At 40.2% G+C, this 22,879-nt stretch overlaps 1 protein-coding gene across 1 annotated transcript; it reads right to left on the minus strand.

The window, feature by feature from the left end:
• Nucleotide 1: 1 nt before the first annotated feature.
• Nucleotides 2-14,555, minus strand: LOC103473558 (ras-GEF domain-containing family member 1B-B-like). Its single transcript, XM_008423877.3, has 14 exons — nt 14,346-14,555; nt 6,276-6,803; nt 6,064-6,186; nt 5,605-5,742; nt 5,108-5,323; nt 4,830-4,904; nt 2,949-3,041; nt 2,627-2,729; nt 2,258-2,337; nt 2,024-2,119; nt 1,843-1,938; nt 1,304-1,427; nt 1,145-1,217; nt 2-1,054 (listed from the first exon to the last, which is right to left on the minus strand). The coding sequence occupies exons 2-14, from the start codon at nt 6,795-6,797 to the stop codon at nt 1,021-1,023; spliced, it is 1,773 nt and encodes a 590-aa protein (XP_008422099.1). The 5' UTR covers nt 6,798-6,803; nt 14,346-14,555; the 3' UTR covers nt 2-1,020.
• Nucleotides 14,556-22,879: the final 8,324 nt, after the last annotated feature.

Below are 22,879 nucleotides of genomic sequence, written 5' to 3' on the forward strand. Positions count from 1 at the left end.
ATACTGATATTCTGTTTATTCAAAAGAGAAAATGTCTCTTCCACACAAAAAAAAAAAATCTTTCGTACGAGTACCCCCTGATAACATGAAAGACGCACAAGAATCTTTAAAAAAATATATAACAAAATGACACACAGACGGTGTGCCTTTTAAAAAACATGAAAAATTAAAGGTTCTCTCGCACAAATCTGCAAGCGGGATAAGAGGGGCTGGATCATCTCTATACACACACAGATACAGATTTTACTTCACTCTAGACAAATACTTGTTTTTAACATAATACATGAACTGGTGTTGTAAAAGCTTACCATCACAGAGCCAGCCAACCTGCAACAAGCTCATCGTGAAACTCAAAAGAAAACAAAAACACTTTTTAAGCTTCTGATACAAAATACATGATTAGAAAGAATACGATGACTCGTGTGAGCTGGAGTCACAGAATACTATGATGCACGGCACAGGGACACACACTCAGGTGCGTTTTGTTCGCATGACGCTGCTGTCACTTACACAATGTAGCTTTACATGGAGCCACATTGCAGATAATAGTGATCACATGACTTTACTGTCCAAATTGAGATGGATCAGTTGAAGGTACAGCCGCATCACCGTGTAGAAGCAACTTAAAGGCTGTAATTTATGACACAAATTAATTCATCATGGCTCTTTCTGTCCATAACTCTTATTCGGCAGCTGTAAACATGTTGAACGTCCGTTCACTGGTACTTAGGAATACAAATCCATGCACATTTTTGCCTGTTGTCCTTTTAGTGTGTTTAGATGCTTTTTGTTTTTTCTTAAAAAAAAAAAAATCCGAGCTTCACGATGGAGTTATGTTTCTGGCACTTAAGTTTTTCTTTATGTAAAATTACTGGCACTCGTTGTAGTCCCAAAGGGTTGAAAAGAACTTCTTTATTGTTGATGATGCTTAAGCTGCATCTGTTGTTCTGCAGGAGCACGCTTAGATCCAGAATGTAAACTTTGGCCTTGGGAATATAAATGGAAAGTAGAGAAAACGTCTTAAGAGCGGTTTTCTCGATGGAGAAGGGAAGATCTGGAAGTTAAAACAAAGAAAAAGTTATTATTTTCCATGTTGGCTTACTTCCCTATATGAATTATTTATCAAAAATGTTCCTGCACCCACCTCAGAGACCTGCGGCTGTCTTTCTCCATGTTGTTTTCTGGTCCTTCGCTCTCATAGGAGGCCAGGTGCAGCTCTGCAACAATAACACAAATTGAGCTTCGTTTCCCCGTGGCTTACAAAATTGATAGTTGATGTGAAAGTGTTCTAATTTGTACTGACCGTCTTCGGTGTAAACGGACGTGGTGACCAGATACTGAAGAATGCGGCGGTCTCTGTCGAATGGACAAATCACCTGGCGCCAAACCAGAAACTCGCTCACTTGCTTCGCCAACTCCCACAGTTTCTGTAAAAATGTCGCGAAAACAATAATTGTGATGATACGCATCTGTTCGGGTTTCTAAAGCCAGGAAATCTGTCCAGTTTCCACACATTCTAAAGGTTCAAATTCTGAAGTTTTCCAGACACAAATTTTCAGAAGAAGAAAGAACAAAAATTCCCATAAGTTAAAATGTTTTGTTTCACTGGCAGATTATTTCACTTATAACAAGTGCTTTCTCCATAAATATTAAGTAATTCTCTTAAAACAAGCTCCTACTTCTTGCTGAAGTTTCTTATAAGTTAGTTTTGTCTTATAATTTGCACTAGTTACTAGACTGTTTCTCGTGCGATTCAATAGCTCCTCCACAAGGGGGAGCTGTTGGTCTGCGTGAGAAAGTCACTTCTCCAGTTTTTAATTTTGAAAAATGCTTTGAACTGACCTCAAAGTTGATGTGTCCGTTTGACAGCCTGTTGGCGCAGCCTTCATTCAGGAAGTAGATGTCTTTAATGAGGAGGCTGAAGAACGGAATCACAATCTGCAGGAAGGAGATTTAGTTATTTTAAATGTAGAAGAAGAAGGTTTTTCTTTTTCAATGAGCAGCACGCTCCGGGCTCCCTCACCTTCTCCTGGCTGCTATGTGCGGTCTCGGACCTCTGGGTGGCGCCGCGGAGCGCCGTGCGGTAGTTGCTGAAGTTACTAGAAGGGTCCATCTGGTGCTGGATGAGATCAAACACATCAGACGTCAGCAAACAAAACCATTGCTGGCGTTTCTAAGATCGGATCTACAGCTGAGCTGAAAACTAGAGCATCTAATCTGCGAACTGCTGACGTGCGTGTGTGTGAATAATTCTGACCTCCAGGATTTCAAACTTGTCTGTGTTGACTTTATTCCAGGTTTTCTTCAGTCTGGCGACCGGACTCATGTTCATCCCAGCTGAGAGACACAGGAGAAAGCGTTTAGAGACGAAGCGCAGCCTGCAGAGCTCCAGGCCTCCGCTAACTGAGTTTAGACTCCCCTAAACTGATTAAAGTCAGCCTAAACTCCAGCTGGCACTGCATTTGTTGGCTTTTGTCAATTCAGTGGCTCTGCTCTACAAAGACACCAAGGGAGCAACGGTTGATATTTATTTTTTTCTTTCTCCTTGCCGTATTTTACAGCAAAAATAACCGAAAATTACAGGAAACTGGTACAGATTCTTAATAAAAACGGATCAAATACTCACTGATGATCGCCATGAGAGAGTTAAAGTTGCCGATGTTGAAACACTCCTGAGCCACATCGATGAAGAACTCTATGATCCGCGCTCGGTGTTTCTTCTTCGCTGGCTTGAATAAAAAGAAAAAATTTAAAATCTGCTTCTAAATATAGGAAGAGCTTAAACGCCATTTAAATTTACAGCATGTTTACGTGCATACACTTTTCTTTGTTAGGCACTGTCGAGTTGTTTCGGTTATTTAAGTTTACTACTTGCATTAAAATTGTGCAACTATAAGAACTAGAGATTATTCTCCAACAACTAATCTGCTTGTTTGTGTGAAACATACCATGCAGATCTCTGTTGCCACCAAGTAGCTGAGCCTGTTGAACCAGCTGACGTAGGCCTCCAGGTTACTGGTTTTACGTTTCCGGAAGAAACCCTGGAGGAGAAACGGAAGAAGAGAAAGACGCAATGAAACCAATGAACTGTTGGTAAACATTTCAAGAAGGAAGAAACTCTTCTAGAACCAGACCAAGTAATTGCCTGCATAAATACTAAACTAACCTTACTGGCAGTGAATTATCTTTGTTTTAGTACTTCATTTTATTTTGTCAGAATAACAACAACAGAGTAGCTACATTGCAAAAACAAAACAAAAAAAACGTGAGATTTTTAGCTGTTTCCATTCACTGCTGCTGTGTTATATTTGCTTGGTTGCTAATTTAAGTATCATGTTGACAGGGTTTGAAAATAATTAGATTCTTTGGGCGTGGTGGTGAAAATGTCATGATATTATGTATAACAAGTTATTTGATGTCTGATAGTCTTTGGCAACTTCTCACTTGTTCTCAATTTCATTCTTTTAGACTTTTGTACATATTTCTCACCTTCAGACATTAAAATGAATTTCACTGCTGTGATCTTAACAGCTTAAGTGTAATAAAAGGGATGATGCATGCTCTGTAGTGAATAGTCCTCAACTAATCTCACACAGAATAAAATTTTTGCTTCACTCTAATGAGATAAAATCTCACATGATGCGCCACATCTGCTTATTTCTTAAAGCTGCTGCTCTTCCGTAACTTTCTCCCTTAATACATCCTGTCGGCTTTTCACACCCACACAATCTGCCACCGTCACACTCCGACGCGTCTCTTTTTACGTACATATGCTTTCTGGGTCCCCTGGCTTTTCCATTAAACACGTGGTTTCTAATGTGGCAAACCTGTTTTCCAAAGGTCCTCTTACATAAATAAACATTATAAAAGCTGTGTATAAATAAACTGGACTCGGCCGTGATGATGCAATCCCAGAGGTTTGAGGCGCCACTAAAAGCTTACACAACACCGGCATCCCACTCCACTCCAAACTTCCCCCTCTCTACACCTCGGGACCCCTTTTTTTAGTGACTCAACTGCTCTTTTACACAATAGGGGCTCTTATGTAACTGCAGCAAAGCAGGTGGGAGCACGGCAGCGGCAAACGCCGACTGAGAGCGACCCTTCAGCTGATTTCTAGGATCTCTCACCGTGGAAAAGAACCTTCTCTCCGACGAACTGAGACACGCAACACAGCAAAGGCTCTTTTTGTTCTCTTCCAGACGTTTTCAAGAGCTCAGATAAAAGCAAAGCAGAAAGCCGAACAAGTCCCCTTCTATCTGCCGCGAGGCTCTTTCATGTGGTATCTGTGGCAAATAAACTCAAACTGGAGATGTCCACAACACTCAAAGCAGGCCCAGAACACAATCAAAAATCAAAAATCATATCAAACGGCTTAAAAATAGCAACAATGTGCGGTTCATCTGGGTCGGGACTTTGATGTAGATAATTATGAACAGGTTATTTTGCTGTGTTTTCAGGCTTTCTTGAGAATAAAGCAACCCTAACCCTAACCTATCATTGTCTCATGCTGAAACTGAAAACAAAAGGAAGCTGCTCTGGGCTGTCTGGGCTAAAATATGTGAAAATTTAACAAGACTGGATGAGAAATCACACTTGTGTGAAATATTTAGCCAGAAGCACACCACGGCTCAATGCCTTGCAAAAATATACCCAACCTTTAGTACATTTTATCACCTTTCAAATACAAGCTTTAATGTATTTCATCTGGATTTGATTTGATGAACCCAAACTAGAAAATAAAATCTGTATTTTTTTTTCCCTTCCGTTGCACAAATTAAAAACAACTTGTGCTGGTCAGTCACATAATTGTTTCCACTCAGCTTTACCTTGTGGTTTTCCAGAGGATCCTTCATTGCAAATGACTGAATAAACTCCTCAGGACCAATGAAGCTCAGTCTATCCTAAAGGCAAAACATCAGGCAGAGAAACGTCAGAAAAAATGACAGTTGATGTAAAATATGGTAAATCTATTCTAACTATTTTATGTGTCTGCTGTGTTAAAAACAGATAAAACACCAGAGTGACCGTCTGGCACCAAGCCCTACAACAGAACTGCTAAAAGTAACCTAATTCTTATTTAACCTTTCGTTATCTGACCTCTTACCAGTTCAATGTGTGTCAGCTGCTGAGCGAGGATGAAAGGATCGTCGCAAGCGCTCAGTATGTCGGCCCTTTGAGCTGAAGCCTGTTTGGTCTTCAGCGAAGCGGGACGTTCCTGCGCCGCAGCGTTGAGCGCAGCCACCGCTTCCTCATACTGACCGAGGGCGGACAGGCGCTTGATGAGACGCTGGGTCATCTGCTGCATGGCCCGCCAAGAATACTAGAGACACACATGAAGACACAAATGAACTAAACAATGACACTAATCTAGGTGTTGTTCCTACAGATAGATGGATGGATAGAATAGTTGATGGCTGGACGGATAGAAGAAATTCAAGATGGGTGGATGAATGTGTCCACCAATGGTTGGTTTGTTGGGTGGATTGGTGGATTGATGGTTGGTTGGTTGGTTGTTTGGATGGTTTGATGGATGGGTGGGTGGTTGTGTGGTTGGAGGACTGACCAACCATCCATCAGTTGGATGGCTGGTTGGATGCTTACCTCATCCCCTCGAGCCACGTGGAGCGTCATGTCCTTCAGGCATCGCATCATGCGGTCGTCTCTGAAGTCATATGGAAAGGTTTCTGTCCACTCCGTCAGCAGCTGCACCAGTTTCGGCGCCACCTCACGGAAACGGATCTGAACATGTCGCAGACGGCACAGAGTCAGTCTAATTATCTAATGATGTCATGACGATAATTTAAAATCTGTTATGTGTGACTATGACTTCTTCTTTCTGGTATCTGAATTTGGCGTAAATCCCTGCTGCACTGCAGTTGAGATCTCTTTCTTTCTTTATTCTCCTGGATTTGGGGGTTTGTTAGTGGGAGTGAAATTGTGTGGGACTAAGTGAGAGTGACAGTGCGTGAAATAAATACACCTGCACATGTCTGTGCCTTTGTTTGTGTGTGTGTGTGTGTGTGTGTGTGTGTGTGTGTGCGTGTGTGAAGGTCCACCCACCTTATCCAGCAGGGCATCTCCGGACCGCTGCTGCTCCACACACAAGTGACAAACCCTGGTCATGAGCTCGTATGGGTGCAGGAAGAGGCGCGAACTCAGCAGGAAGGTGAAGACATACGACCTCTGAAGATCAGGAAGCAGAAATAAGTTGGGATTCTTTCACACTACAGAATTTACCGCATAATCCTTAAAAAAGTAGAACGGCTACATACATCGGGGTAATAATCCACAGTGGGAACCAGATGCTGGATCAGCGCCTCAAGAGAAGCTGAAACCAAGCTGTTGTCGTGGTAACACATCTCCCCATAACTGGTGGCGACGCCGTTACCGTAGAGCCGAGCTTTCGCTGCAGCTCCGTTGCTCCGGCAGGAGTGTTCGCTGCTGCAGCTGCTGCTCGTGTGGCGGTACGCTCGGCCCGGACAGGAAGTGCTGTGCTGGCGAGGGCTGTGGGGCTGTGGCGAAGAGTACGGGTTCTCCGAAATGGTACAGCTGCTGCCGTAATGGTGCTCCTTGGCGCTCACGGAGGAGACGGAGGTGGTCCGATACGCGCTGTGAGGCTGCGGCACATCGTAAGGGTTTTCGGTTGGGGAGTAAGGGCCGTTGTAGATGTTGTCTCTGGACGGTTTCGGAGCGGAGCCGCTGTGGTACGGGCTCGGAGGCTGAACGTGGTTGTTGTTGTTGCTGTACGACGGGCAGGAGTTGAACTTTCCTGCGTATGGGGTTGTTGGGGGCATGATCACCTTTAAAAGAAAAGAATAAACACAAATATGAAGATTTTAGAGGTGAGCACGCATACTGAGCATGGATCTGCTGCTGAAAAGCTGGGGTTAGTTTCCACTTTCACCACATGCTCGCTCAGGATAAAATATCTCCATACAGTTAGCTGGGCTTCCATAGATAGACAGCTTTAAGCCAAGTGGCATTTAATTTAAATGTACACTATTAAATTAAGACTGAATTTGACTGTAAGTACCTGGATCTGAGCTTGGATCTTTTTAAACCTGTTTGTCTTTTAGGCCGCATTCTAGATTAAAGCTAGAGGTTGCTTTAATCAACCTCTAGTTCCTTTGCCTAGAAAGTCCGGTTTGCTTGGGGAAATGTGAATCGAACTCCGATAAGGACCAAAAAAGCAAAATCTGGTCTGCCTAAAAACCTCGGTCTCCGTTTGGTTGAAGTGAACTCTGGCACGGTTCGAATTAATATGAGAATGCAAGCGGACTAGCAACTGCTCCAAAAACAGGGTGTGGACTACAGCGCAGGGCATTCTGGGTAAATATAACCAAAACAAACGCATGACTCTAGCCATGGCGGGAGAGATTCTACACCAGTTAAAATCTAACACTACTCCATTTGTTTACAAAAGAGGAAGTTGCGCTCATGTCTTCTTCACAGGTTTTCATTTTGCTTTCTTCTTTGTGCAGCGCCACCACAAGCAAGGAGGGGAACGGGTTCTTAAAAGGGTTTGATTCGCAGTGTGAAAGAGAACCACACCAGCTGAAAATGTAACAAATGTTGCAATCTTGGCCACCAACTGAGCAGAGTGTACAGAGCTATCAGGTGTGAAAACACCCTACAGATGGTTAAAGAGCATTGAGGTCACATTTGTTGTAAAGTGGAGCTGTACAAAAGAAAATAATTGAATTTACTTAAACATGATAAATTAAATTTCATATCTGCATTTTCTGCCCCAGATATGTTTAGTGAGTTTTTGTTTTTAGAACCATGTTGTAAAAACATCTAATCTCACACTTTATGCTATGTTAGAAATACATGAGCAAAAAGGGGAACCAAGCCTGCATTGTGAAGCCGTGTACAGTCCTCGCCCTATTTTTTTTTCAATGTGTGGATATGTTGTGGGTGGAAGGGTGGAGTATATTTAAAAAAAAAATAATTAGCAGTCATTTTCAAACACTGTTTCAGTGTAAAATATCCATAATCAATATAAACTGAACCAGACAAGTTTCAAAGAGGTGTTGAATGAAGCAAATTTACTTCAACTAATTCCCTTTATATCCAAAACCATCATATTTCTTTTTTATGGTGAACCATTTCCTCAAAAGCCACTGCTGCCGTTTTAAATTATGGGTTTTTTTTAGGTTTAAGACTGGCTTAATTGCAGTAAGGCAGAGTTATAATAACACGTTCTCACCACATCATTTAATCCAGCTTTATTTAATGTATTACTTTTGTAGTTAGCTGACTACCCTTCAGTCAACATGAAGACAAAGCTATATCTCCTGCAGTGCTGTAGATTTCCTGGTGTTACAGTATCCCTGTCCACCTCATGCCCTGGGAATGTGGTTGATGTTTAAACTGCGTTCAGCTATTGTGAAAATATCTCACTCTGTCTCTCAAAGCCGAGACTCAGCAAGTGTCTGTGACGATAATCGCACCTAATCGCTTAATTTTAGATCTCCTCTATTTTTTATTTGGTGTTGTCAACGCTTTACAAATCCATCATTTTTGGAAATGATTCTCCAACGAGTCCATTTGTTGGGAATTTTACAAATGAGCTCGTAAGAAATGTCTGCTCCACCCTATTTCACTGTATCGTTTACCACATTCTTGAAGTGAACTTGTTGGCAGTAGTGCAGCATGTGGGCGGAAAACATCATGACAAATGGATGATCTCTCAAGTCAGAAATTATTTTTCTGTCTTAACAGTTAAAATAATTGGATCGGAGGTCGGTAAGCTGATCCCAGATCACCAGTGGAGTGTGCTTTAGCACTGGAGCCATCTTTATCCTACTCCTGTCCATGAATCCCATGCATATATACGTCTGGAACGTTTGGTGCACACACACGCGTGTGCCAGAAAACAGAAAACCCCGCAGGAATCCAGCAGAATTTTGTTTGTCCATTCCTGCGCCAACTGTGGAGTCTGTTTCAGCCAACATCTTACACACTCTCTCACACACCCTCGTCCACCATGGCGCCTTGCCCCGATGGCAGCATAATCCAGACTCGTATGCACAAGTCACACACAAACGCAAGACGGGAGGAGCAATACAAACATGCAGACACACACACAGTCACAAGGATACCGCAGCTTCTGGCATCCTGCCTGAGGAGGCCTGTCCAACACTACACTCTGTGATCTCAGCCTGCTGTTAACCTTCTGACTCGGTTAAAAGATCACAGCGTTTTTACCGAAAAACAAAGTCAAAGGCGTTAAAAGTTGAGATAAGAGTCCAATGGATAATATTTCCTCTGTGTCTCTGTGTTTATGTTTTCAGAGGGGTAGCACGTCTCGGAATTCGAAACCAGTGGCGATTTTTCCAGACCCACTTCCTGAATAGTTGACCCCGTTTTGGGTTGTTGTGGCTTCCACGCTGCGGTGCTGAAATTGCACTCTTTCTAAATCATAGGTTGGATTCCCTTTCGGACGGATTAAAAATGGCATCGGCAAAATAGTTTCATATTAAAGGGGATTGTTTGCATTCGCTCGCTTGCAAACTTTGAAACTGCAGCCTTATGGGTCGGTTTGATGTGGGTAGACAGAAATGCAGAAAACTTTCCTCAAGTACTGGAAACGCACCAATCATTGTTTTGTGGGAAATTTCCGATGACCCTTTTTTTTCGTAAATCTTTGATCTGTCGATAGTGACTGAAAACAATCCAGATTTTTCTGTATTCTTATAGCCTCCTGCCTCAGTCACACATTAATTGTTTATATTTTGGAAGAAGAGGCGATCTCACAAAGTTTACTGTTCAACTAAATTTTGAGTACATTCTAAATAAAGAAGAAAATATAAAATTTTCAACTGTCTTAGCATCTTTGTTGTTAGCATAGTTAGCATTAACCAGCAGAAGATGGAGATTTCCCAAAAAATTCCAACATTTCCAAATAGAGTGTGCCCCATCATGCACATATTTTGAAAACATCACTTTGGTTTGTTCAGCCTTCCTGTTATCAGCTGGAATTCTTGCTCTCTTTCATAAGAAGTCAATTTTTCACACCGATACTGAATGAGTCTTCTTCTCTAGATAACTGCATTGATACCAAAGAGTTTTGTTTTTACTGATAGAAAACAGTTCCGACCAGTCAGCAATCCTCAAGTTAAAAATCAACATCTTGTCAAAAGCTACTTTCTCACTAAATCTCTTCATACAGACCTAAAATGGTTAGCATGCTTTTTGAAGTCAGTTTTGATCGATTCAAACAGTTTGGTGCTTTTTTGTTGTTTTCCTAATGTTTTGCATACCTTTTTCTTCTGATGCACCATCTTTAAAGTTTCCACGTTCCGCGTGGTTTCAAAACAAGCACAGTTCGTTGCAGAGACCAACGAGATGGTGGGGGTTCTAAAACAATAGAGGCATTATCTCTCCTGTCATGGCATTAACAAAAACACAAAGACCCCTAGGAGGAGATCAGAAGAGATCAGAGCACATTGGACACACACAGCAGCTTTTGCACACTCTGGCTCCTAGGATCATTTTTCAATCAGTCGTACGAGTAAACCTTAGTTTGAGCCAGAAAGTCATAATCTACTCTTAATGTTTAGGTGAAAATGTAAATGTCTGTGTGCTCTTGGGAAGAGGAGCACCTTCAGACCAACATGTTGACTTACAGTAAGTGTTTCATAAACCTCAAGGACAGACAGCAGCAACTCCAAAAATTGTGCAAAACAGACTTTGTGGTTTCACATTTATGCACACACAGCACTGACCGACAGCAAAACTTTGCACTCATAAAAAATAGCATGTAAACAGTCTGCGGCTAGCTCGGTCATTCTGTCTTCAAATCGACTGTACATGCTGACCAAAAACAAAAGCAAAAAAACTGTTTGCACAGATATTCAAAAGACTTCCAGTCAAATTAAAATAGAAAACAACTCTCATCCTTTGAACCACTTGTGAAGCTCTACACAGTCTGGATGTTTATCTGAAAGTGGAATACAGTTTAATTAGTACAATAGAAACCTGTGCTCATTAAGGCTGAAGTCCAGCATGAAGCAAAGGTTAACACACAGCGAACATTTGGGAGGTTTCTGGGACTGAAGGAACAACCTGCATCTGATAAGAGTAGCTGTAAAACAGTTTGTCAGAGTGGAAATGGGCCAATGTAGAGACCTGCTATCTCTGCTGAACTCTGCACCTCATGTACTTTGACACCAATAAGACAACAACAGGTATAAGGTGTGAGCAAGGAATGCATTCAAGACTGAAGGACATTCCTAAGTCAGACTTGTTAACCTGGACTTAGTTGACATGAATCCTTCGTCCTCCATATTACGAATGATGGTTTTACATGTGCTGCACAAGTATCCAGAAAACAGAAGGGAGCTAAAGTTTCACTTTGAAATTTCTCTAATATCACTGTCTGTCATGGGTGACATTCAGGTTATGTGAAGAAAGACTAAAGTGCACAGTGATGTGATTAGTTTCCATTTAAATACTTTTGGTTACACCCAGATATGCTCTCAACCTCTAACAGATTCATATGTATATTTAATGAGATCTGATTAAAGCCAACAGAACTGCTAAATTAAGTTATTTCGAGTAGAAAATGAAACCAAGAAAAGATCTCAGTAAGGTCAAAAGAAAAGCTCAGAGGTCAAAACTCATACATTTTCTTGTTTAGCAAGTTCTTCCTGCTACTCCTGATTTTGGCTTTGCACTCACAGCAACTCTGTTGAGTTAAGTTAAAAAGTTAAAATCAGGAGTAACCTTCCAAGGTTTTGGTTGCATTCTAACAACTGATGCACTAAACAATCAGCCAGTGATCAAAATCAGCCATTTTTTTCTTGTATTAGCAGGTTGGATATTGAGATTCTGGCTTTTTATATAATTTTTATTACACTTCTGGTTTAATAAAAGCTTACTTTTAATTGAAAAGACACACACTTTCAATGCAAGTCATTTAAAACAAACATTAAATACACTAAATAAAAAAATTAAAAAGTTCAGTATGGATTGATGAAATCTGTTATGCATAAAGTGAAAACTCACCTTTTTGTCTTTAAACACATAATCAAGTAGCATGTTCATTAGTAAACTAGTTCTAGTTTCATGACTAACAAATAAAGGTGAGGAACTTGTGACTGGGTGCACGGTAGTTCTATCCTCAAACAAAGCCAAAAATTGGTAGCGACCAATAAATGGTGCATTTTTAGTTCTAACACAACATAAAACATAAAATAAGGTGAGCTTCACAGAAGCTGGCATATTTTAGCATTTTTCTCATGCCAGTTGAAAAGGATAATCAACCACTTACTTCCACTTAACACATTTGTGTGCTTGAGGGTGACTGAATGTTGCTTTAACAGCCCTGGTAACGCTCACAGCCAATTCATCATGCAGCTTTCCCACGTCATTCACGTAGCGGGAAAAGTGCTCCACTAACATAACGAGGAAACAGCCCAGAGCCCAAACAAACGCTTGAGGAAGCGTGCGGGTCAGAAGGGGGATCCTGCAGCCACTTTAGGCAGACCCAGTGACCATTACAACAATCTGATAAAGGAACTAGAGCCCACACCAGATTCACTGATAAACCGGTTATCCGGCAGTGCATTGAAGCAAGGGATACCTCGTGGTTTCATGTTTGTGTCACACACACACCTGCTGCTTGGATCATTTGGTAGGCTAGTACAGTATTAACCCAGAGACAAAAAAGGATAAAGACACTTTATCTCCTCAGCTGGAGGGCTCTAAGCTCTCACACACACAGTTTCTCTTGTCTACAAACCTAATTCAGTGCTCCTAAAAATAATTAGAAAGAAATCTAGCTTTACGCTGGGATTTCTGTAACTTTCTTGGCATTTGCGTGCAAAACATCCATTTGGTTGGGGCTTGTATGTTCAACAAATGATGAAATTTGCTTCACATTTAGCAGTGTGGTCATTTTATTGCTTTTTTGTTATATGTAAAAAAGCTTAAAAACCAAAACAATCAATGAATTGGACAAGAAGTTATCTCAGACTAAAGACAGAGGACAGCATCCAAATAAATCAGTGTAAAAAGCCCCTTATGCAGACAGGAGGATCGTTTCTTTTTTTTAAATTATTTGTTATATAATAGAATAAGGACTAGTGTCTGAAAACATTCAAATTCTGTATTTTTCCAGACTTTTCAAGACTCTAGGAACACCTCAGACCATTGGTCACAAAGGTTTTTAAAAGCTTGTTGACATTTTCCATAATACCATTCCTACTTCGTTTAATGAGTTCTGGAGTGACCAGAGTTTTGTTTACAGTATGGACCACACACACACAGCACAGACCCTCCCCCCCCTTGTTTCTGCACATTGCCAGAAAAGCTAAAATATTCTACACAATAAGCACCTGAGGGGTATTATTTACTTCATTCTATTTTCATTTCTGCTTAAGTCTTTACATTAAAATAGACGTTACATAAAACTGGAATCCTGTATTTTATATTACTTTTATAGATTATACTGTTTTTCTGCAACATTTCGCAGGGTAAATTTAAAATTTTTTAAAATACATATGCTTTTATTTAATTTCAACGTGAATTACATAAAATAACAACACTTTTATGTAAAAACACCAATTACTACATGGAACGTTGCAACTTTATTTCATTTTCAAATCAGATATTCTCGCTTCTGTAGTAACAATAACTAAGATTAACCAATAATTTGAGATGGTAGTTATGCTGCCTGGAGAGAAAATGCTTGGAAGGTGCCAGATTACAGCCAATGAAGGGAGGAATAAAGCCTTTAAAAAATAAATAAATAAATAAATAAAAAATAAAAAAGCAGCCTGGCCAAATATCAAGCTTCACACACATTTTCCCATTCTTTCCCTACAGACACACACACACTCAAAATCTGTAAGTTTCTCCCTCACACAGCAGACCACACGCCTGTTCCACATTATGAGCTTCTTACTGAGTCATAACACAGTTAAAAAAAAGTAGAGGCTGACTGTAGAGAAACCATGCTGTGCAACCACAGGTGCTGGGTGAGTAATGTTTGCTTCTATCTGACTGCCAGCCTAATTATAAACTCACATGGGCGGTAAACAATAACAACAACAAATGCAGTGACTCCACAGGGAAGAAATTGGACGTTATTATTGTCACCTAGCGAGGCTAAACTTTGCATTTGTCTTTCAAAGAACCAAAAACTGTTTGAAGCCTATTGACATCACGCTGGGTTTTTGTTTTTTTTTAGGATGTTCAGTCTTTTCGTGATACTTAATATTATTAAAATGAACGCAAGTACATTATCTAAGAAAAAGAAATATCAAGTGAAAACTATTATGCGGTAGGTGCAGCTAAATGTAGACACAACGCTTAAGCAAAAAGAAAAAACTTACCTCTTACTTACGGCGCTCAAAGTCCGAATAAAAGCGCTTTAACTCGAATAAGAGCTATGTCTATCTAAACTATCTGTAGAGTCTTCCACACTATCGCTAAAAAGATAAGTCTATCAGCAATGTGTCCGTATGGCACTCTCCTTCATTGTGTGTCTCCGCTCCTGATATTTGAGTCAATTATTTGAACCAGCAGGGCTGTGTTGACTGAGCCCCACAAAGCGAAACGTATTCAAATGACTTCACTAGAGCCGGGAAAACTAGCCAATCAGCGGGCAGGGGCGGCAGCCTCAAAGGAATACTCTGACCAATACTTGGAGAGCTGGCACAAAAATCGAAATCTACAAAGATTCTGATTGGCTGAGCCTCTCCTCGGTTAGTTCTGTGTTTTCAGGGCTTGCAAGAGGAGCTGGTGTTTTTGTTGGAGAGCTGAAATATGGAAGGTGTAAGGTTTCCCCCCAGGAATGCGTTTCTGTGTGTGGATGTGTGGTGGTCTCGGTGGCTTACGAGTCAAAAGGCTGTAAATGAAGCAGCCTATAAAGAGACAGACCATCAAAAAGTACTGCTTAACTGTAAAACAGAAGAACAAAGATGTTTACAAAATAAATATTTCAAAGTAATGTGGATTGTATGTAGCCCCTCACCCCCTTTGAGTATTTTCTGGAACCACCTTTTTTTCAAAGCTGTTTTTATTAATTTTCCATTTTAATGAAAAAACATTTTTAAACATATTAACATTCAAATAATAAGACAAAAACGGAAACAAAAGACCCTCCACCCTATCAATAAGAAATGGTAAATACTGTAGATAGACTGAAATACAAATTATAATACCAGTATATGCTTCACACATCTTTCATCATAAGTCTTCGTGGTCCATTTTATTTAATCTCTACTTGTACTTCACAATACTAATAGTCTTTTCATGGAACTATCTGAAAGTGAGGATCACGTTTTACTGCAATTACAGCTGCATGTCTTGTAGTTTTGCCTTGACCAGGTAAAAAAAGTCTGTATAAAAGTTAACGAGGACGTGTAAAAACATTATGGTCTCTATTGAACACACCTTAGATGACCATAAGTTTCCCCTCACTGTTTTCTGCAGGGCTGTGTTGCTAATGGAGTGAATTGCATCCAGATTTCAGAGCAATTTTCTGCATAAAGGTGCTTTTTACTTCTGAACTTTGCAATCAGTGGAGCAGCTGTTAAAAGGCAAATGTGCTAATTTTCTGTGTTTCTCCACAGTTCATACTCTGTACCTGAAGCTAATTTTATTTATATTGACATCACTTACCTCCACTCTAACCTGAAACAGCTGAAAAAGTCAAGACCAGCTTAAACTCACCCAGCCTGAATGAAGCTCAAATATAACCTGTGGTTTGAGCAGATTACCCCATGTGAATGCCTGCGTGTTGTTTTAAAGAACCAGTGTGTAGATTTAAGGCTTTGAGTCTTTGACTGCTTGAGCTCATATCTGACACAAGCAGGCCCATTTTTATACATATTTGGGGCCATTCAACATTTCAACATGTTTTTAGTTGTCTCATGGACTGAGATATGTGGTATAAGGAATTATATATATCTGAAGGTTTACTTTTGATAACAATCAGTTACAAAAAAATGTGGCTCATAAACTACACTACAATTTAATTTGTCTTATTTTAGTGAACCTTCTTTAATGGGGTTTTTTGGGCACCTCATTTTTCCAATAAAAATTTAACAGGATTGCAGTGTGTAGGCAAAATAGCTTAATTAATATGCTAATTGGCAACAAAAAGTTCCTACTTTTGATGTCGATATTAGCAATTGTGTCCTTGATGAGCAGAGGTGCAATTAAAAGAGGGATTCATTATGGTTTTAAACTCTAACATAAAAGATTTCAAAGGAAATTTACAACCTTTTGGTTATCTTGATTCTACTTTTAATCAAAAATGTTTGAGAGTGTAGGATTGTAAACACGTTTTATTTTTTACTTTATTTGATCACTTTCCCACAACATGTGCTTTGAGAACTCTATAAAGCCAGTCATACAAATGGAGTATGGTTTAGCAGCAGGGCCACGCCTCAACCCCCCATCTAACTACCCTGCAGTCTGGGTAATTAAAGGTGTGGTTGCATTTATATGTCTTTTATACTCAACTCTCCTGCAAAGCATTGTCCACCCTCCGTTACTACCAGACGTTTCTTTTTCAACCCTTGTCAATCAATTCAACCTCTTTCAACTCTTATCCATCATCCCAACCTCATTCATCCCCTATCCTATTCTCATCAATCCACTATCCCTTCATTATTCATCCTGTATTCCTGCTTCATTCTTTTCCTATCTAGACCTCATTAAGCCCTCATCCTTCATCCAAATCTCTATCATCCCTCATCCATTTTCCCATTGCTCTACTGTCGTCATCTGTTAGTCCTGGTTCCTCATCCATCATTCCTACCTCGCTTATCCTTTCATCCTTCATTCATACCTGCCTCATCCATAGATCCTTCATCTCTCATTCTTCCTCCCTACCTCAGTCACTCCTCATTCCTACCTTCTTCTTTCCTCATCTGTTTCTTCATTATCCACCATCCACACCTCTTACATTCGTCTCACACATTTTTCCACGATTGATTCTTTTAATTCCTTATCCCTACTTTCTTCATTATGCTTCCTGTACTCCTTCTTTCTTCATCCCAACGTCCTTCAACCTGCATCACTACCTCATTTCCTTTATATGATTAATTCTTTCAGCCCCTCATTTAACTCAATTCAGTTCATTTAAATAGTGCCTGTTCACAACACATGCCATGTCCAGGCACGGTACAAAAAAGTACTTTTACGTTAGAGAAAAGTAAGAAGTGAATGGCAGTGGCAGCTCCTTTAGTGACTTCATCTTGGAGAAAAATGCAACTAAACAGATGATCTCTGAGCTGGTTTTAAAAGCTAGTTAGTCACAACCAAACCTCAGCCAATAAACTTGTCTAGAAACACTGAAATACAGGACCAAGTGAGTCATCTACTGCAGGAGGAAGGTGTCACAACTAAACAGAACGCCAGACGTGATGCAGCTTCTATGAAGAGACAAAAACAAAAGGAAAAGGTTGAAAATTGAAATAACAGCAAATAAAGAGAAGAACGTAGCAAAGGACTCCGTTCTTCTTTCATCCCTCGTTGCCGCCATCTTTCGTTCATACCTCTGTCATCCCTCTCATCTCTACTTCCTTCATCCCTCATTTTCTGTAACCTCTCACCCACTTGACATATTTGTTCACTCCTGCCCTAACATCTGGGAGGGTCCTTATTTGGCCTTTAGGAGTCAATGTACTGAGACAGAACCAACAATCTTGAGTCTCCAACTCCAGCAGCAATTCTACCTACATGATTCCATCAAATTTGCTTCTCCAACAACATCCACAAATCTCTCCCAGAAATCTTTTAAGCTGTGTATTGTGGCGTGGTTCTTGCCAGTAAATTGCTTATGCTGCAGCTCTCCTAAGCCATTTAATTGCACCTGATTTGTGTAAATATGTAATCTCAGTTGTTGACTCTCAGTGGGAGTATAATCCCTACTCCCAGGGAACCAAAGGGATTTCATCATCCCACAACCTAAGAGACGTCATTCAACTCATAACAAAGTTTTGCCTGAATTAGAGAGAAATTCGAGAGATCATGGCAACAACGGTCTCGGAAAACAACAGCAATACAACATTTACATTTTTTTTACTGGGGTTTTAGGGTATGTCCATGTAGACACCACTGAAGTTGGACAGATTGAACTTTTCACTTAGTATGACTGTACAAACACATTTCATACACCTCATCTTCTTTTCTAAATGTTTAGAGCATACTGTAAATATATATATGTAACGCTCCTTCCCACGTTCTAATTTCACTTAATGCATGGCAATTAAAGCAAGATGGCTGCACATGCACCCGCCCCCTCAATTACCACCATCCACCTCATCCAGGCAGATCTTTTTCTCCCTTGCATAAATGTCAAATTACATAAACACCGATTTAGTCTTGCAGCATACCCGGGTTCTGAGGTTGTAGGCGGCACTCGGTTTCTCTGATCACAGACGCCTCTTACATTCTGACACATCACCATTCAGGCAAAAATAGCTGATTTCTGACTTGTTCGGGGCTGCGGGGTCTTCTCATTTAAATAATCCGACTCCTACGCTCCCACGCCAGGCACCCTTAGCACACAGCTTCCGGCTGTGGTCATCTATTCATGGATCTGAAGCACTTTGAGACAAAAGCACTCCAATGCAGGCAGAGACTTGCAGGCACTTGCATCTTTCACTGGTAGTAATTGACGTTCGACAGGGTCTATGAATACTTTTAAAGACTTGTCTCCTTTTGTGAATGGTTCACATCGCCGGCTGCCAAAAATGTTGATGAAGATTTCCTGTTACAAATGAAGTCAAAGCTGCTATTGTAAATGTGATAAAACCCAGCTCACACCATCATATTTTCAACATCTGTTTGTATTGTTGTCTACTGGATATGACATCACACTCTTTATGTTTGGCACTACCTGCATTTATAAAAGATAGGCCTTTATCAAATATTTGTTGATGACAGTAGACTAGTTAGGTAGTGTCTTGCCCAACAAGGTGTAACCATGACCTCTGTAGTGGAGGGTGATTGAGGTGTCACCTTAAATCAGGATGACATTTAATTACATTTGTTATGCGTTGATAACATATTTATGTTCTGATAACATAAATATGCAAGGTATAATAAATATATCTTTTACTGGTTAATACCCAGCTGGGAATTGTCAATATTCTTCTCAATATGAATAAAAAAAAGTTAAAATTTATTTTAATTCCTTGGTTCTTCTTGAAAACGTTTGGTGTTTTCCACAAGTAGAATATATATTGTGGCTTTATAGACACATATTTCTTCTTTTTGTTTTCTACTCATAAAGTTTGACCTCCTTTTCAAATATTAAACTCTCCAAACTTGATGGGTTGATGAAATTTTGGTCCATGATGGTAGCTGATTTCCACCACTGTTAGAAGAACATAAAAGGTTTGGATCAACTCACAAAAGCTGCGACTGAAATGCAGCAAAAATCTAAGAGAAATGCTCGACGTAACTGTTTTGACTTAAATACATGTTTCCTGGTTAAAGTAGAGTCTTTCTGGGAATAACCACATTTTTCACACCCTAGTGTTTTCTTTCCTTGGCACAAATACATTTATGTATGAAGTAATGCCAAAAGGTTTTAGTAAAAAAAAAAAAAAAAACTATGATCTTCCCTTAAGATTAGTTGTGGCACATTCTAACGCTCAAATTTATTGGTGAAATTTTTTCAATTTCAAACTTCAAAGCTTTATCAGGAATAACAATGAGAGCAAATTCCTTTTCATTGACTCAGTAAGGGTCCTCATTCGGTACACATGCTTGTTGACATGTGGGCATTTTGTACCAACCATGCAGAAAATCTGCCTGGGGGACATTTTGTACCAGCTTTGACAACCTATCTACCGTTTGTATAGTTCGGCAAAGCACCCACAATTAAATAATATTAGTTTCTCTTTTGGTTCGAATTGGAGGTTTTTAATTAAATTTTATCGAAGTGCCCTAATGGAGGTAATTCTTTTTTTTGCATTTGAGCATTTTTGTGATAATTTGTCTAAAAAATTTGCAAAACCCTTAAGATAAGAGGGAAACAAGTCAAGTTTTATTTTTATGTTTGGATAAAATGGCAACACAAATGTAACGGATGTAGTCATACGTTGCCAGCATCTCAATGAGTTCAATGCCAATGTGAATTATACTGACACCAAAACAATTAATTGCACATACGCTACAATATATTTGCATATTTAGAAGGACTCAGAACATTGTAAAACTCTGCAGGATTTACATTTTCAAATGAAATTATGTTTGTTTCCAATTTTTTATTGTTAAAATTGGTTCAAATGATGAAGAGTGTTCTCTGCAGAATTATACAAGTTGCAACATTTAATTCAAAAATCTTTGACTTCCAGTGAATTTTGGATTTCAGGGAAATTGTGACACACACAAAACAAGTAGTGTAAGCCGCCAGCAGCAGGGGTAATGCATGCTGCCATGAGTGTGGATGGGATTACACAGTGACAGCTGTGTGAGATCATTACAGTTCGGGAAAAGAGGGGAAAGAATGGGGGCGGGGGGCTGAACCCGAGAATCAGGGAATGGAGTGGGCTATTATGAGACTTAGGAGCACAGGGGTGGGGCGTTTGGCAGTACCGCTTCTTACTGTGAGGAATTCCTCTAAGTGTTGCATTTAGAATCTGTGATACAGGATATCATTAAATGTGATCATTTAGGCTAATATTTCTGCGTCATGTTAGCCAAGTGATGAGAAACAGAAGCCCGATATGTGGGATAAACAGAGGGGTGTGGGTGAGGAGAGAAACAGGGAAAGGGAAGATGGGTGACGCAGGCAGGCCTTCCAGTAAGAGGTCTGACTCAGCGCCTGGAAGCCCCCTGACCTTCTCTGGAGACAATATGGGGGCAATAATCTGTGTTTTCACTTTGCAGAACAGAAAGGTCACTGAAAGACTGCAGCTAGAAAACATGTACACCACGCAGCCTCGACTGGGTTGAGATCATGTTTTTTTTTTCTTTCACTTTCATCAGCTTTTATCAACCATGATAAGGTATCAGATTAAATTGAGTGATGTTTTGACTGCAAAAATAATATCTGTGAACGGCATGCGCCTTTATCGTCCCTCGCTTTCCAAAATAAACAATCCATAGTCAATCATAAAGACAATGTTTTTATTTCGTTGAAGTAACTGTTTTTCTGTTAAACCTCATTAATCTATTATGTCACTCTCTGTCTATGAGTTAGTTTGGTGATTATGGATACAACCTCCACAGCACAAAAAAAAAATCCCTTTTTCAGCATGTTGTAGCCTTTATATGGTGAAACAACAGGGGGAATGCAGGTGTTTGATTATGCAATCGGTGACTAAGGTTTCAAACGTCAGTCGTCATCTGCGCGCGCTTTCTCCTGCTGTCAGCCTTGAGCGGGCTTCGAACCAGCAGAGAGGATCTGTTTGAGTATCAGATGAAAACAGTTGTCCCTTTCTTCTCCTCATCACTGGCTTGGCAGGGACGGAGTTCTCACTCCTACAGAACGATAACGCAGCACAACAGGAAACAAGGGCCGGCCGATGTTGTTACCTGGTTATATAATCCAGACTAAAAGAGGAAACCAAAGTGCAGAATCCATTTTCCAAATGACTTAACTTTTCTAGGACCTAAAGGAACCATTGCATCTACTTTTTCTAGTCATTTACTCTGTTCAGACACTATTTTCACAAGTTCACTGTTCAAAGCAGAATGTTGCAAACCACAAGATTAACTAATAATCCCAGCAATTGTACAACATCTATAATTTGCATGCAACCTTACCTAACTAAGGATTCCTCAACTGTTTTTTTTTCCTTGAGTATACACTACTTTGTGCTGTTCTCTTATGCAAAATCCTAATAAAATACCTTGCAGTTATAACACTGACAAAATCAGTGGATACCTTTCGAGGCACTGTGCCTCTTCCAGTTTTATGTGTGATTTGGCGTGGCACGCCAATGATGGATGATAGTAAGACAGACGGCCTGTTTCCTGCATGCACCCCTCACTTCCATGTCACACACACAGATATCCTTTGAGGATGGGAGGTATATAACAACTTGACGTGCATGGCCCACATTTACACACACAGATAGACCCACCTAACATCCTCTTTGGGGAGAAAAAAAAACCGCTGGACATTTTGTGCTAACCTGCACACCTAAAAAAGAGAAAAGTAGGATTTACTAGGTCAGCCAAAAGGTTCTGCCAAAAAGTACAGACTGCTCTTCCGCTGATGAAAAACATCTGAATCACTGGGAGTTTTTCTTTTTGGTTTTTATAGTTGTGACTTGCACTTCTTTAGAAATGTGCGCAATCTTGAATGAGTGAGAATACAACTCATGCTATCATGTGGATATAATATAAAAGTCAGGACCTTTGCAAAGGAGTAGACCACATCTGTCATCTCCCTCTTTCTCCCCAGACCTCTTACATTCTTAATTACACCTCCACTCCCCAATCATATTCACTTTCTAATTGAAACTGACAGTCCATGCAAAGTAAATATTTACAAGGAGTCAGTGAAACACACATGCATGTATAACCTTCTCTTTTAAAGGCACAGTGTCGGCACGGCCTTCCTTGTAGTCTCATCCTCCGTATCTGCATGAAATGCCCACTCTGCTGCCTCTCCAGTCCAAGCAGTAAAGTGTTAAGCCAACAGAGGTTTGAGGTGGGATGTGGGCTGCCCACGCTCCTGCTAAAAACAAAAGTATAAAGATACATCTGGGATTGAGCACAGACTGAGAGTGTTTTGATTTACTTCTGTAATTTCTCTGTAGCTCCGGTGGTTTTACTGTAAACCACTCCTACACCGTCTGCAGATGTGGCATCGGATCCAGTGGGAGGGGATGGATTTGTGTAGCTGTGTGCTTGTGTGTGCTTCTGCTCCCTGCTACATGTCCAAATTAAAATA

This window comes from Poecilia reticulata, chromosome 12, assembly GCF_904066995.2.
Source record: "Poecilia reticulata chromosome 12, P_reticulata-male-v2, whole genome shotgun sequence".
NCBI lineage: Eukaryota > Metazoa > Chordata > Actinopteri > Cyprinodontiformes > Poeciliidae > Poecilia > Poecilia reticulata.